The 16,617-nt window shown below is 35.1% G+C and overlaps 1 protein-coding gene across 1 annotated transcript; it reads left to right on the top strand.

The window, feature by feature from the left end:
• Window positions 1–678: 678 nt before the first annotated feature.
• On the top strand, window positions 679–8,522 carry gdnfa (glial cell derived neurotrophic factor a; the record flags this gene model as incomplete). Its single annotated transcript, XM_079407611.1, has 2 exons — window positions 679–865; window positions 7,999–8,522. 2 exons carry the CDS (start codon window positions 679–681, stop codon window positions 8,520–8,522), a joined length of 711 nt encoding a protein of 236 aa, XP_079263737.1.
• Between the last annotated feature and the right edge of the window lie 8,095 nt (window positions 8,523–16,617).

The raw sequence follows: 16,617 nt of genomic DNA on the forward strand, positions 1-16,617 counted from the left end.
ATGAGCAGCTTTGGAGCAAATTTAATAGACTCATATTATTAGGTCAAATACTTCAAACTTGAAAAAATGTATGCATCTCTGATTGTTTGTATGGTGCATTAAATGTCTTAACCAAATGATCTTAAGACTATATGACTTAAAATATCAAAAAGCTATTAATTACACATAGAAACAGCAGGTTTTAATGATCAAAAATCAGAGCTATTCGGAGTAAAGCGTCATTTACTGCAATACAGGGTCATAAAAGTCATTGTAAACCATTGCGTTCATGAAACTGGTAGATTTTATTTGCCCTTTCATCAACAGGAGTTTTTGGGATCCGGAATGGGGAAAAACTCTGGCAGAAAACATGCATTTTTCTGCTCTGTTATACTGACAGAAATCTGTTCAGCATTAACTGGCCTACAGAACACATTTCACGCAGGGCCCTCATCAGAATATTTAATTCTGTACTTCTCACAAGTTACAACACTTCTTTCTGAACCGTTTCCCTCTGGGAAGACTTTCAGTAGCGCCGAATACAAAACAAACATGGCATTCGTCAAATTAACACAAGAAAAGTCTCTCCTTTTTCCATTCAAAGCCACGTTTTTTGTCACTCATGCATGCTTTTGTGCAGACGTTCATGCTTTTACCTTTTACACCATTGCAGCTTCCCTCAAAGGAACTGAGTCTAAAATGAAGTTATGGGACATTCTAGCCACGTGTTTGTTGCTCCTGAGCTCCGTTTCCACACGTCCCGTCTTCCACAAGCTGCAGCCATCCAAAAGAGCCGTCGTCCGCAGTGAGACGCCCGCTCTGGACCCCATCATCGACTCCCAACCTGAAACCATGCACCAAAAACAAGCCTCCATGGAGGAACAATGTAAGTCACTGAGCATGCAACTCTCAATTTCTTCAATGCACATCTCAAAGGAGATGTGTTAATTCGTTTTAGTTCAGTTGCAATGGAGAACTGCTTTCAATTACTTGCATAGCTGCATGTTGAGCAACCCAGATACAGATGCACAACTGTGACAATATACTGGTCAAGAGTACAGTATGTTAACTGAAACATTACCTTCGTAAGCACTGCGTGACCACATGCTTTACATAACAAACCCCCATCTGTTCAACAGCATGAAAAACCTGAAAACGAAAGCGGCATATAGCCTTGTAACACAGAGGACGGGCTTTTAAAGTCACGTTGTTTTCTTATAAACCTACTTGAGATGAAGTCTGCATGGATTGTTTATATTTAACGCCAAGCTTTCCAGCACTTTTCTCACACGTTTTCCTGAGTAAGGTGCTGTTGTGAACATCGACAGATACTGACGTGACAGCAGAGGCATGAACTATACATTCGTTGTGCATTTAAGCAGCTGTTCCAGATGTTTAATAGCAGCCTCATCTTTTACACACTAGCCTTCCTGCATCGTGGGAACTTTCTAAATTAGAGTATTAACGACTCAAACTAGGCATGTGGAACGGTTCGCACTGGACTGACCGAAAATATGCATGAATTTATTTAGAAGTCGGACGCTCCGCCAGACCCTTGCATAATGTAAGGCGTGCTAAAACTATAGTGAACAACAGACGATGGGAGCTGCAAAAAGCAAACACATGTTGAATCACTCAGTGACTTGTGTCTTGGGGATTCGATCCCTGCATGCATCAGTATCTCTAGTCCTCTGAATCGCTCCAAAATGTGTTCTTGTTATGGCAGTTTGGCCGTCCAGAGAGCAGCCACTAAAAGCAGTGAAGAACATGCAGTCAGATATTTTATCTGAAGCCAATGAAAAGGAGGTTTTGAGTGCATGATTGAGATGCATCTTTCTAAATGTTGCTCTGATAGAAAACATGAGTGAAAATTATGCAATTATCCAATTAAATGAGGCGTCTCTCTGAACTATATGGAAGCTTATTTCTGCCATGGGGTAAAAATATAAAAAGGGTAATAAAAAAAGGTAAAAAGTGTGGACTTTTTTTTCTTTCTTTTTCTTAGAACTGTAAAACTTGAAATTCTGAGTTTATATCTTGCCATTCTGTTTTTTGTTTCTGCTGCGGAATAAAATATAAAAAAGGTAATTGCAACTTTTTATCTCATAATTCCTTCTTTTTCCTCACAGTTGCAAGTTTATATCTCAAAAATCCAACTTTTCCTCTTAGAATGCGAGTTTATATCAATTACAAGGTACCATTCTCACAATTCTGAGTTAATTCTGAGATAGAATTGTGAGACATATCAGAATTATGAGATATAAAGTCAGAATTATGAGAATTGTGAAATATAAAGTCAGAATTGTGAGATATATCTGAATTTTGAGACAAAGTCGGAGTTGTGAGATAATAAAGGTAGAATTGTGAGATATAAAGTCAGAATTATGAGAATTGTGAGATATAAAGTCAGAATTGTGAGATATATCAGAATTTTGAGACAAAGTTGGAGTTGTGAGATATAAAGGTAGAATTATGAGATATAAAGTCAGAATTGTGAGATATAAAGTCAGAATTATGAGATATAAAGGTAAAATTGTGAGATATAAAGTCAGAATTATGAGAATTGTGAGATATAAAGTCAGAATTGTGAGATATATCTGAATTTTGAGACAAAGTCAGAATTGTGAGATATAAAGTCAGAATTATGAGAATTGTGAGATATAAATTCAGAATTGTGAGATATATCTGAATTTTGAGACAAAGTCGGAGTTGTGAGATATAAAGGTATAATTGTGAGATATAAAGTCAGAATTATGAGATATATCTGAATTTTGAGACAAAGTCGGAGTTGTGAGATATAAAGGTAGAATTGTGAGATATAAAGTCAGAATTATGAGAATTGTGAGATATAAAGTCAGAATTGTGAGATATAAAGTCAGAATTGTGAGATATATAGGTAGGATTGTGAGATATATAGGTATAATTGTGAGATATAAAGTCAGAATTATGAGAATTGTGAGATATAAAGTCAGAATTATGAGAATTGTGAGATATAAAGTCAGAATTGTGAGATATATCTGAATTTTGAGAGAAAGTCGGAGTTGTGAGATATAAAGGTATAATTGTGAGATATAAAGTCAGAATTATGAGATATAAAGGTAGAATTATGAGATATAAAGTCAGAATTATGAGATATAAAGGTAAAATTGTGAGATATAAAGTCAGAATTATGAGAATTGTGAGATATAAAGTCAGAATTGTGAGATATATCTGAATTTTGAGACAAAGTCAGAATTGTGAGATATAAAGTCAGAATTGTGAGATATATCTGAATTTTGAGACAAAGTCGGAGTTGTGAGATAGAAAGGTAGAATTATGAGATATAAAGGTAGAATTGTGAGATATAAAGTCAGAATTATGAGAATTGTGAGATATAAAGTCAGAATTATGAGATATAAAGTCAGAATTGTGAGATATAAAGGTAGAATTATGAGATATAAAGGTAAAATTGTGAGATATAAAGTCAGAATTATGAGAATTGTGAGATATAAAGTCAGAATTGTGAGATATATCTGAATTTTGAGACAAAGTCAGAATTGTGAGATATAAAGTCAGAATTGTGAGATATATCTGAATTTTGAGACAAAGTCGGAGTTGTGAGATAGAAAGGTAGAATTATGAGATATAAAGGTAGAATTGTGAGATATAAAGTCAGAATTATGAGAATTGTGAGATATAAAGTCAGAATTGTGAGATATAAAGTCAGAATTGTGAGATATATAGGTAGGATTGTGAGATATATAGGTATAATTGTGAGATATAAAGTCAGAATTATGAGAATTGTGAGATATAAAGTCAGCATTGTGAGATATAAAGTCAGAATTGTGAGATATAAAATCAGAATTATGAGAAATAAAGGTAGAATTATGAGATATAAAGTCAGCATTGTGAGATATAAAGTCAGCATTGTGAGATATAAAGTCAGAATTGTGAGATATAAAATCAGAATTATGAGAAATAAAGGTAGAATTATGAGATATAAAGTCAGCATTGTGAGATATAAAGTCAGAATTGTGAGATATAAAGGTAGAATTATGAGATATAAAGTCAGAATTGTAAGACATATCTGAATTGTGAGACAAAGTCAGAATTGTGAGATAATAAATCCAGAATTATGAGATAATAAAGCCAGAATTGCGAGATAATAAAGCCAGAATTATGAGATATAAAGGTAGAATTATGAGCTATAAAGTCAGAATTGCGAGATAATAAAGCCAGAATTATGAGATATAAAGGTAGAATTATGAGATATAAAGCCAGAATGGCGAGATAATAAAGCCAGAATTATGAGATATAACGGTAGAATTATGAGATATAAAGTCAGAATCGCTAGACAAAGTCATAGTTGCAAGATATGAAGCTAGAATTGGAGATACAAAAATCAGAATTGTGAGCTAATTATTTCCTGGATAAAAACAAACTTGCATAAAACTAAAATGAGCACCTGGCGTTTGGGCATTTAAATGGTTTAAAGGAGCACTCCACTTTTTTTAAAAATAGACTCATTTTCCATGTCCCCTAGAGTTAAACAGTTGAGTTTTACCGTTTTCGAATCCATTCAGCCGATCTCCGGGTCTGGCGGTAGCACTTTTATCTTAGCTTAGCATAGATCATTGAATCGGATTAGACCATTAGCATCTTGCTCAAAAATGACCAAAGAGTTATGACTTAAAGCTCGACTCTTCTGTAGTTACATCGTGTACTAAGACTGACGGAAAATGAGAAGTTGCGATTTTCTAGACCGATATGGCTAGGAACTATACTCCCATTCAGCGTAATAATCAAGGAACTTTGCTGCCGTACGATGTAACTACAGGAGAGTTACGTTTTAAATAGGAAAATTATCGAAACTCTTTGGTCATTTTTGAGCGAGATGCTAACGGTCTAATCCGATCCAATGATCTATAGTAAAGCTAAAAGTTAATATAACCTGGAGATCGGCTGAATGGATTCAAAAACGGTAAAACTCAACCGTTTAACTCTAGGGGAGGTGTAAAATGAGCCTATTTTCAAAAAATAGTGGAGTGTTCCTTTAAATGTGACTGTGCCTGTTTATTCATTGTTCAATCACCCTGTGATACACAAAATTGCTTTCTATGTAGGCAGCACAGAGATTTGAGAGACAGCCAGCGTTTGTCAGATTCATCTGATACCGCTGTAGATCATGTAACCAACTGGGTTACACAAATGACACCAGCGTAAAGGTTACTCCTGCTGCTCACAAACGGTTGAAGCTCATACAAACATCTCAAGCAAGACTAAATTCCCTAAACATCTGAATCATCTCAGTCCCACAGAGAATACTTCACTTTACCTGCCATATGGTGCATCTGTAACACGAAACAGGTGTTCATGCGTGTCAGATGTGCTGATATTTGCATGAAATAGCAGGCATGAAAATCACTGAAACTGGTTTTAAAGTTTATTTCATTTAGTTAAGGTGTGGTTTACCTTAGATGAGTTTGTTTCTTCATCAGATTTGGAGAAATATAGCATCACATCACTTGCTCACTAAAGTGAATGGGTGCCGTCAGAATGAGAGTCCAAACAGCTGATAAAAACATCACAATAATCCACACCACTCCAGTCCATCAGTTAACATCTGGAGAACACAAAAGATCAAACTAATCTAGCATTGAGACATTTTTAACTCAAATATTAATCTATAATCCATAATAACTCTTCCTCCAGTGAAAAGGTGTTCTGGTCTGAATCAGGAGAGAAATCTGCACAGATCAAGCAGAGTTTACAAGACAAAACAGCTCTAAACAAATATGTGGCTGGATTTTGATGTGAGAGACAACAGGAGATGCAGTTTTTCACTGGAGGAAGAGTTATTATGGATTATAGACTCATATCCGAGTTAAAAATGTCTTAATGATGGATTAGTTTCAGCTTTGGTCTTCTCCAGATGTTAACTGATGGACTGGAGTGGTGTGGATTATTGTGATGTTTTTATCAGCTGTTTGGACTCTCATTCTGACGGCACCCATTCACTTTAGTGAGCAAGTGATGTGATGCTATATTTCTCCAAATCTGATGAAGAAACAAACTCCTCTATATCTGCGATGGTCTGAGGGTGTGTAAATGTTCAGCTTTTATTATCTTCACCTCTTATAAGTGGGATTAAATGAAACCTTTCCAAAAGTACTATTCATTTCTTTCAAGTTAAATAATTTTTAATGAGGGGAAAATGATCAAGCAAGATTATCAGCATGTATATATCACGATTGTTGCAAGGCTTTTCCGAGAACTGAGACAAGGCCGGTCTGTTGGGTTGAATGGAGACTGAACTTTGAGATCCGACTGTAATGAAATCATAATGCATTACATGCAGATCAAACGTGCGCTTGCTTTTGTTTAAGATGAGGGCGGTGAGCATGTTTCGAGTTTGCGGTAGAGCAGATGTATTTCTGCTGTACCTCAATGTCATGATCTATAAGATTTTCCATCGCAGTCCTGACATGAGAACAGTCCGTCCAGTGACGGTGAGTCATGGGCCGTTCTTTGGGATGGCCGATAGTGACAAATAAACACAGTCGTATATACAGTGAAGTCCAAACGTCTGAGAGCATGCTGAGGATCTGCAGAGCAGAATCATTTCAACCTGGAAGCAAACAGATCATCTTTAAAACGTTAAACTATTGCACATTCTAGGTCACTAATCAAACGAGCATATTTATACTGAAATTCACATCAGTGTTATCATTAATGTAGTATTTAATAATATTTAGAATTTGTCATTTTCCCTTTTCTTTTCAAAGTTCGTAATTTTGTTGAGTTGGTTTTATCTTTTTAAGTATATCTGTTAAGTTTTTCTTATTTTTTTTTTTTATTTCAGTTTTAGTCATTTTGATGTGTTTTTGTTTAGTTTTTTTATATGTCTACTTATTTTTATTTTAGTACTTTTGTTGTGTTTTTGTAGGCTTTATTAGTTTTTTTTTTGTCTATTTAGTTTTTATTACTATTTATTTCAGTTTTAGTAATTTTGTTGTCATTATTATTATTTAAAAAATGTATATGGTTTTTATTCATTTATTTCAATTTGAGTTATTTTGTGTTTTTGTCATTTTTATAATTTTTCTTTAATGCCTATTCAGTTTTCATTATTATTGATTTTAGTTTTAGTAATTTATGCTGTTTTTGTCATTTGCATTTTTTAAATGTCTATTTAGTTTTTGTTGTTTATTTGTTTTAGTTTTAGTCATTTTACTACTGTTGTGTTTTTGTCATTTTTATTCGTTTCTAATTTCTGTTTATTTTTATTGTTTTTTAACAATTGCTATTGGTTTTTATTTCACTTTTAGTAATTTTAGTACTTTTAATAAAATTATAAACGGTTTTGTGTATCCAATATTTACTGAAAGTATACCTTTTATAATAATATTTTATTTCATTATTTCAATGAACATTTATTTTATTTCAATTAACATAAATGTTTTGAATAGTTTGTTAACGAAAATAACACTGATTCATATTAAATTTCCCAATAACATGAAATACCTTCAAATTGTTATGCTTACATCATCTACAAAGTAAAAACAGTTTTTGAGTGATTTAAAATTAAATTCCATTTAGTCATTTAGCAGATGCTTTTATCCAAAAACCAAACATCATAAATGCACACAATGCAAATGCAAAACAAGAACTGTCACATTGCATCAATAATTGCACCGCAAAAAATGATTCTCTTAGTATTTTTGTCTTGTTTTCTAGTATAAATATCCAAACATTCTTGAATCAAGATAAATTACAAGTAAAATGATTTAAGATATTAAGTCTTGTTTTCTGAATTTTGTTAGTTTTTCCTTAAAACAATCATAAATATCTGCCAATGGGGCAAGAAAAATAATCTTGTTTAGCCTTTGAATTCAAATAATTTTTCTTACCACATTGGCAGATATTTTTGCTTGTTTCAAGAATGTTTAGATATTTATACTAGAAAACAAGACAAAAAATACTGAGTAAGAGAATCATGTTTTGCACACAGTTGATGTGTTTTTGTTTTGTCTCTTGAAGATGACGTGAATGGCTTTTACCCGGAGCAGTTTGAGAGCGTAATGGACTTCATCGAAGCCACCATCGGCCGACTGCGCAGATCCTCCGACGCAGACTCGCAAACCAAGCGGGACAGAGGCCGACAGAAAGGAGCAACAAACTCCGAGAGGAGCAGCCGGGGACGGGGAGACCGGAAGAGGAGTCGCGGACGAGGCCGTAAGGAAAGCCGAGACGACAGGGTCAAAGGTCAAGGGCGTGGATGTCTGCTGAAGGAGATCCACCTCAACGTCACAGACCTGGGCTTGGGTTACAGGACCAAAGAGGAGCTGATGTTCCGCTACTGCAGCGGCCCGTGTTTCGACGCCGAGACCAACTACGACAAGATCCTCAACAACCTCACCCACAACAAGAAGCTGGACAAGGAAACGCCGTCTCGGACTTGCTGCCGGCCCATCGCTTTCGACGACGACATCTCGTTTCTGGACGACAGCTTGGAATACCATACTCTGAAGAAGCATTCGGCTAAAAAGTGCGCTTGCGTTTGACGGACGAAACCCACGCATTGCAGTTAATTATTCTCTTACTTAGTATTTTTGTCTTGTTTTCTAGTATAAATATCTAAACATTCTTGAACCAAGATGCAGTTACTTGACAAGTGAAATGATTTAAGATACAAATTTGTCAAAATAGGGCACAATATAGTGTATATTTTCAAGTAATTTTTTACCAGTATATTGAATTTTACATTGTGCATTGTGTTTTAGAGTAAACAGAAATGTCTGTAAAATTAATGGATAATGTGTGTAATGAGCTGCCAGTACTTTTTATTTTAATTTTTTACTATTTTTGTCTTTTCTAAAAAAAAAAAGTAGTTAGTTTTTGCTTAAAACAAGCAAAAATATCTGCCAATGTTGTAAGAAAAATAATCTTAATTCAAAGGCTAAAGAAGAGGACGTTTCTTACCCCATTGGCAGATATTTTTGCTTGTTTTAAGCTAAATTTGTATTTATTTTTATTAATTTTTTTTACAGAAAACAAGACATAATATCTTAAGTAATTTTACTTGTGCAATAAATGCATCTTGATTCAAGAATGTTTAGATATGTATTCTAGAAAACAAGACTAAAATGCTAAGTAAGAGAATAATGTTTTTGCAGAGCGTGAAGCGCTTCAGACTGGGCCGAGGACTCTCGGAAGGAGATCCCAGATGTATCCAGTATTCACTTTGTTACCAAACCACATCGTTTATCCAGCAACAAACACGGTGGGATACGGGAACGTGACGCGCCTGCCGTGGATTATCACGTTTACACACAGAACCACAACGACAGACTCCAGATCTTTAATATCCAGAAAGCTATCTATATATATATAGTATATATGAAAATGTATTTATTGAGATTTAATTAAGTTATTGTTATTTATTGCAATCCATTGTATTAGAGTGTTTGTTTCTCTTATTTATTTAAGGAGGGGGTTTTTGTTCTCTATCTTGGATGGTGCCAAATTTGAGCATAAGTTTTTCAAGAAACCGTTCATAAATTTGTCATTTATTCAAGCTCATGTCGTTCCAAACATGTCGTGACTCACAAAATGAGAGTTTAAAGGTGCGATAGATCGATATATAGATATATACACACACTATGGATTTTTTTTGCCCACCAAATTTAGCCAAAATTTCACTTATCTTATGCTCAGATCTTAAAAAAAAAAAAAAAAAAAAAAAACATTCAGATATTATATATGTGAAAAATAAATAATAACGTTTAAAATATATATATATTAATAATACTTAGTATTAGAAAATCTCTCAAGTCTCATGGTCAAACATGGGGGCTGCCATTTTTTCTAATATTAATTATATTTTTGTAGTAAAATATATTAGAAAAAATTTAAATATATTTTTTATAAATATTATAAAATAAATAAGCACAGAAAATTATATATAAAATATATTTCTATTTTTCTAATATATTTTATTTTATATATTTATTATATATTTTTGTTGTATATAGAATACATGAAATGTTTTAGATCTGAGCATTTTTGTATTTTATATTTGATAATTATTTTTTATATACATTTACATTTATGCATTTAGCAGACGCTTTTATCCAAAGCGACTTACATTGCATTCAAGTTACAGTTTTTACATTTTATCAGCTCTTGCTTTCCCTGGGAATCGAACCCATGACCTTGGCGTTGCTAGCGCCGTGCTCTACTATTTGAGCTACAGGAAGGGCTATATATATTATATATTAATTATTTAATTATTACAAAACAGCTCACACAGAAATCACTTTTCAAATCAAGCAGATTTCTGTTGGTCTGTGTGTCAAAAATAACACAACCCACTTGAACCCATTGTAGAATCTGCATGGGAAAATCTGGCACCCAATCAAAACCAATGGATTTTGCCTGCAGAAGGTAGATCAGGATTTACAGTCATTTGGCACAATGAAAATAGTGAACATAACTTGTGCATGTTATTCAAAGTCTTCTGAAGTCATATGATTGATATGCATGAGGAACCAACCCAAATTTAAGACATTTTTCAATACAAACCTCTAAAATCTTAAGGTTAAACACTGAATAAGACCCTTGTGCCCGGTTTGACATCACTGAATCCAAACCTCCCTGTTTTTTGCATGTCAGATGAAAGATTGCAAAGCATTGCACGACTTCAGAAGACTTGGAAAATAATGCAGAAGTCTTGTTATGATGCTTTCACAATGTCATTTTGCATTAGATCTCCTTTTTGGCGTTTGACAGAAGAAGGTCAAATGGTTTTGGAACGACATGAGCTTTGAGTAAATCGGAGAGAATCTTTAGATGAACGAAAGAAAAGCGGATAATTACGTCCCGTCTGTGACGTTCAGTGATGGAAAAGACGTGTCTCCAGCTCCACCAGACAGTCTGCCGTTGTTTCCTACAACAAAAGAACAGATAATAAGCGGGCAGAGGACCAAGTATTATTGTAGAAAATAAAAAGCTGATGTTGTTCTGCAAAAAGCGAAAGTCTCGATTTTTCCCCGTCATTAAAACAGGCAGCGTGGTCCGTCGTGTGCTCAAGCCGGACCTCAGATGGCTCGTCTCCAATTATCTCTTTAAAATACGGCCTGGCCTGACATGTTTACATCTCACTGTAATGAAATCAGTGCCAGAGACCGCCTACGCCGAGCCGAGCGCCACAAATGGACTGTTTGATCAGAGCAAATAATGTTACATGTGACCTGTTTAAACCCGCCGTCCGCTCGGTCCGGTCTGGAGCGACCGCTGAGGTCAAACCGGCCGTTCATCCATTAATCTGTACGGAGAAGCGCCACGGACCCCTGTCGTTTAAGACCAATTATGTCAAATCAGCTTTGTCAGCTCTAACCGACTTGAAATAAACTTCTCAACAGGATCAATTCTCTCAATTATAGAGCAATCTGGGCCTTCGACTGTAAACAGGGCCTGTAGGAAGAGAAAACGCAGGCCTTTCTGTGCATTAAGCCCAAAGTATACCTTGTTTTTGTACGCATACACATCTTTAGAATTTTATCTTTGAACTTCCATTTTTGTGGTAGCTCTATCCACCTTATTTAATGCAGAAGTAAGCCGTTTTCTATGAATGTGCGAGACTTCCGGTTAGCTGCTGTAGGGAAGCCGCGAGAAGAATAAAGTGCGGTAAACGGTGAAACTGCTTTCTGTGTTCATAATTAAGATAATACATTAAAATAATATACTAAGGTGCACCAATATCAAGCAGCAAAACAAGCAGGTTTGCACAGCTCAAATTAGCAGGAAAATTTAGAAATGCAGCGCCCGCTCTTAAAGTCCTTGCACACTGAGTGTTTTTTTTTTTTTTTGTATTCGTCATGCTTTACTATCAAAATGCTTGCTACAGATGCGAAAACGCAGAAAATCTAACCTGATTTATCTAAAATCTAAACATCGGACTTAAGTGTGCAAAGACCTTTACGGGAAAAATAAGGTGGATATTACCACCGTTAAAGAATGGTGAAGTGGATTTACTTATTGTAGTGTTTAATACAGTTATCATGTGCATTGCAATGTTCAAAGCGGATGTTAATGTTGGGAAGATTTTAAAACAAGCAGTTCATTTATAAACTCGTATGACCTTACGTTCACGCTGTGGAAATACATATGGAAGACAAGTTTCTCCACAAGTTAGAACCGCTAAAAATGTTTCTATACTCTTTTAAACTAAAGCTGGGCTCTTTTATAACTCTCTCACACAAGCGCTTCTCAATGCGTCCGTCTGTTGTTGTTGTTTCAGTCTCCACTATTTTGTTGTTATCGTTGTTCAGTCTCTTTAGTTTCGCTTTCTCCCGTGGGCCAGTGCTGCCACCTTGTGTAACAACTGATTAGTGCAAAACAAATTCAATATGCATGCTCGACCTGAGCGTACAAAAACCTGGTGGTAGCGTTTACATTTCTATTGAAGAAATTTGCATGTAAAAAGCACGTGTAAAAACCGAAGTATACTTTGGGCTTTACTGTTGCATTATGATGCCGTAATCCCTGAACAAATCCCCCCATTTCAGAAGTATCTAGGCCAAACCTCTGTAAAGCACGAGATGCCTCTTTTATCAGGATATATTTCATCAGCTGTTCCTCCTTAATCATGATAAACGTGCTTTGGAGTCGTAGATGTAACCGAAAACACGCGCTCGCTGCGATCCTCTGTCCTGACGCATGACAGTTTGCTCACTGCGTGTAACTTACGTTTGTGGATTCCTCGAAAGAGAACATTCAAGATAAGAGTTCAAATGTCTGCTGAAACTCATTTTCCGTCCTGCAGTGTTCGTCGGTCCTGTGAGACGTTTTGTCTTGTTTTGTGTTACTGAACCAAAGCTCTCTACAGACTTTATTTTTGTACAATATTCATTTTATAACTTTTTACAAAATAAACCTCGTTTCTATCATGCTTTTGTGTGCGTTCATGAATGCATCATCAATGCTCGAGGTTTAAAAATAAAAGAACAGTTAACCAGATACATGAACAGTTCATCCAAAGGTTTCCTTTCGACCAGTGGTTTTTCATTTTATATAAATTGCTCTCCAATAAGATGTTTCTAACAAGTTCTAAACATACGTAGAAAAACACTCATGTTTATTTTTATGTTATATATAAAAATATAAAATAATGAATATATGTTGAAAAATATTTTTTAAAAAAAATACAAAAAAAAAAAGAATTGTACATTTTATATAATGCTATAATGCTATATTTTTTCAGATTTAAAATATTTAATTTGTATAATATTTAGTATTTACTTATATATATATATATATATATATATATATATATATATATATATATATATATATATATATATATATATATATATATATATATATATATATATATATACAGTGCCCTCCATAAGTATTGGAGCAGTAAAGACAAAATTGCTCTGTTGGCTGTGGAGTCAAGACATTTGTAAATATGATTAAAAGATGAATATGAGACAAAACTACAGAATGTCACATTTTATTATTAGCCGTTTCAACTCATACATGTTTTACCAAATAAAAAGAACAGCACTTTTAGAGTTCATCCACTCATTGATGAGAGCATAAGTATTGGGACAGTTGAACATAAGGCAGATATAAAAGATTAAAAGCTATTATTTAGTTGCAGATCCCTTGCACACAATCACAGCAGTGAGTCTGTGGCCCATAGACATCACCAGACTCTTGCTCTCATCCTTTGAAATACTTTTCCCAGCCTTTAATGCAGACAATTCCAATTGTTGCTTGTTTTGGGGAGTTTCTGCCTTTACTCTCCTCTCCAGCTGCTGAAATTCATGTTCAATCAGATTTAAATCTGGAGATTGACTTGGGCAATCTAAGACTTTCCATCTCTTTGCTCTTATAAATTCCTTGACTGAACTGCAGGGTGTTTTGGGTCATTGTCCTGATGCAATATGAAGCACGTCCCAATGAATCTGGTGGCATTTTCTTGAATATTGGTAGGCAAGGTGGTTTTGTACCCTTCCAAATTCATTCTGCTACTGTCATCATACATGAAGTCATCAGTAAAGTTGAGAGGGCCTGTTCCAGAGACAGCATGCATGCCCATGCCATGACACCACCTCCACCATGCTTTACAGATGAGGCTGTATGCTTGGGATCATTTGCAGTTCCCTTTTTTTCTCCACATTAGTGCTTTCCCATCACTTAGATAAAGGTTCATCTTTGTCTCATCGGTCCATAAACACAGCTCCAAAACTCTTCTGGCTCACCTTTGTGCTTTTTTGCAAACTCTACTCTTGCCTTTCTATGTTTGGTGCTGGTCAGAGGTTTGCATCTTGCTGTGTAGCATCTGTAATTCTGTGTCAAAGTCTCCTGAGGACAGTAGATTGTCAGAGCATCACCCCAGCTTTCTGGAAGTTGTTGGTGATTTTACAGACACATCTTTTAGGGTTCATTTTCACAGCTTTTATGATTTGTCTGTCATCAGCTACTGTTGTTTTCTCAGCCGATCAGGTCGTTGTTGGTTGCTGGTGTCGCTGGTGGTTTCCAAACTCTTGATTTCTCCATGCCCTTTGTTTTTGCTAGAGCTCTAACTGACTTCCTCTTTTCTTTTAGCATCCAAATTACTTGCTTTTCTCTCAAAGTCAGCTCCCTCGTCTTCATCCTGGTTTGTGTGTCATCATCGAATGCAAGATTCAGAATACAGAAGTAATGGATATAACTGATACGACACATTCCCTGCTTTTAATATCTGAAGAATTAATGCAACAGGAAACAGCTGATCACTTAGAAAGACCTGTGAGGAAACTGCTCCAATACTTATGCTCTCATCAGATAGAGGGATGAACTCTAAAAGTGCTGAACTTCTTAGCTGCTAAAACATCTATGTGTTGAATCACCCAATAATACAATTCTGTAGTTTTGTCTCATATTCATCTTTTAATCATATTTGTAAATGTCTTGACTCCACAGCCAACAGAGCAATTTTGTCTTTACTGTTCCAATACTTTTGGAGGGCACTGTATATGTATGTATATATACACATATATATATATATATTCATATTCTAGTTGTGTTTTAATGTAGTTATGCTCAGACCTAAAACATTTCATACAGTCTATTATATATGTGACAAAATAAATACTGGTAAAAAAATGTATTATAAATGAAAATAATTTTGTAAATTTATATTATATGATTATAGTTGTATTATATAACATCCTTTTTGTAATTATACCCAATTTTAAAACATTTCATATCACAAAATATAAACAAAAAATCTAGATATTTTTCATTTGATATATTTCTAGTTATGCTTTTCTCTAGTTATGCTCAGATCTAAAACATTTCATATATTATATGTAGCACAATCTAAATACATATATATCAGTAAAAACTCTAATTATAAATTAAGCAAATTTGTAATTTTATATTATAATGATTATAATTGTGTTATGTAAAATCCTTTTTCTAGTTATGCTCAAATCTAAAACCTCACACACACACACACACACACACACACACACAGTAAATTACTACATTTACAACAACATCAACAACAAAAAAATGCTGATATATACAGTAGGATTCCATCATAGTCCAGGGCTTTCAGAAGATCAGTTGTCTGTCAGCTGAAGCTCAGACATGCTGAGAGACATTTCAGGGCTGAGGAGCGGTTTGGAGAGTCGGGATCCGTCCCGCTCAGCTCTAATGCATTCCTGAACAGCAGCCCAGGATTCTATGGTAAACAAAAGCTGGCTGTAAAGCCGGGCCGAGCAGTAAATCTGGGCACTCTGTGGAAATGTTTCCATGGGGCTGCAGAGGTTTGTGAAGAAGCGTCTGGTCTGATCGGACCAGAAGAGGCCTGATCCCACATCCAGACATTTAGATCCAGAACGGCACGAATGAGGACGGATCTGCGGGAAAAATCACACAAATTCCTCAGCTGCTCATGCAGAGAAAGACCTGGACTGCAATATGATGCAGCTTTATAAACACACTGACTGAAGGACGGATGGATAGATAGACAGAACGATAGATAGAACGATGGATGGATGACACATAAATAGAATGATACATGGATGGTTGGATGAAACTATTGAACAATGGATGGATGGACGGATGGAATGACAAATAGAACAATAGATGGATGGATGGAATAATAGGTATAATGATGGATGGATGGCTGGATGGATGGATTGACAGAGAACAATGGATGGATGGCTGGATGGATGGATTGACAGAGAACAATGGATGGATGGATGGAATGATAGATTGAACAACAGATACGTAGAATGGTGGATTGATGGATGGATGAAATAACAGCTAGAACAATATATGGATGGAATGATAGATTGAACAATAGATAGATAGATGGATGAATGGATGGCTGGATGGATAAAATGACAGAACAATAGATAGATAGATGGATGGAACAATGGAATGACAGATATAACAACAGATGGATGGAATGATAGATTGAACAATAGATGGATGGATGGATGGAATGACAGAACAATAGATGGATGGATGGATGACTGGAACGATGGAATGACAGATATAACAACAGATGGATGGAATGACAGATATAACAACAGATGGATGGAATGACAGATATAACAACAGATGGATGGAATGATACATTGAACAATGGAT

The sequence above is a fragment of the Barbus barbus genome (assembly GCF_936440315.1).
Source record: "Barbus barbus genome assembly, chromosome: 45".
Taxonomy (NCBI): Eukaryota; Metazoa; Chordata; class Actinopteri; order Cypriniformes; family Cyprinidae; genus Barbus; species Barbus barbus.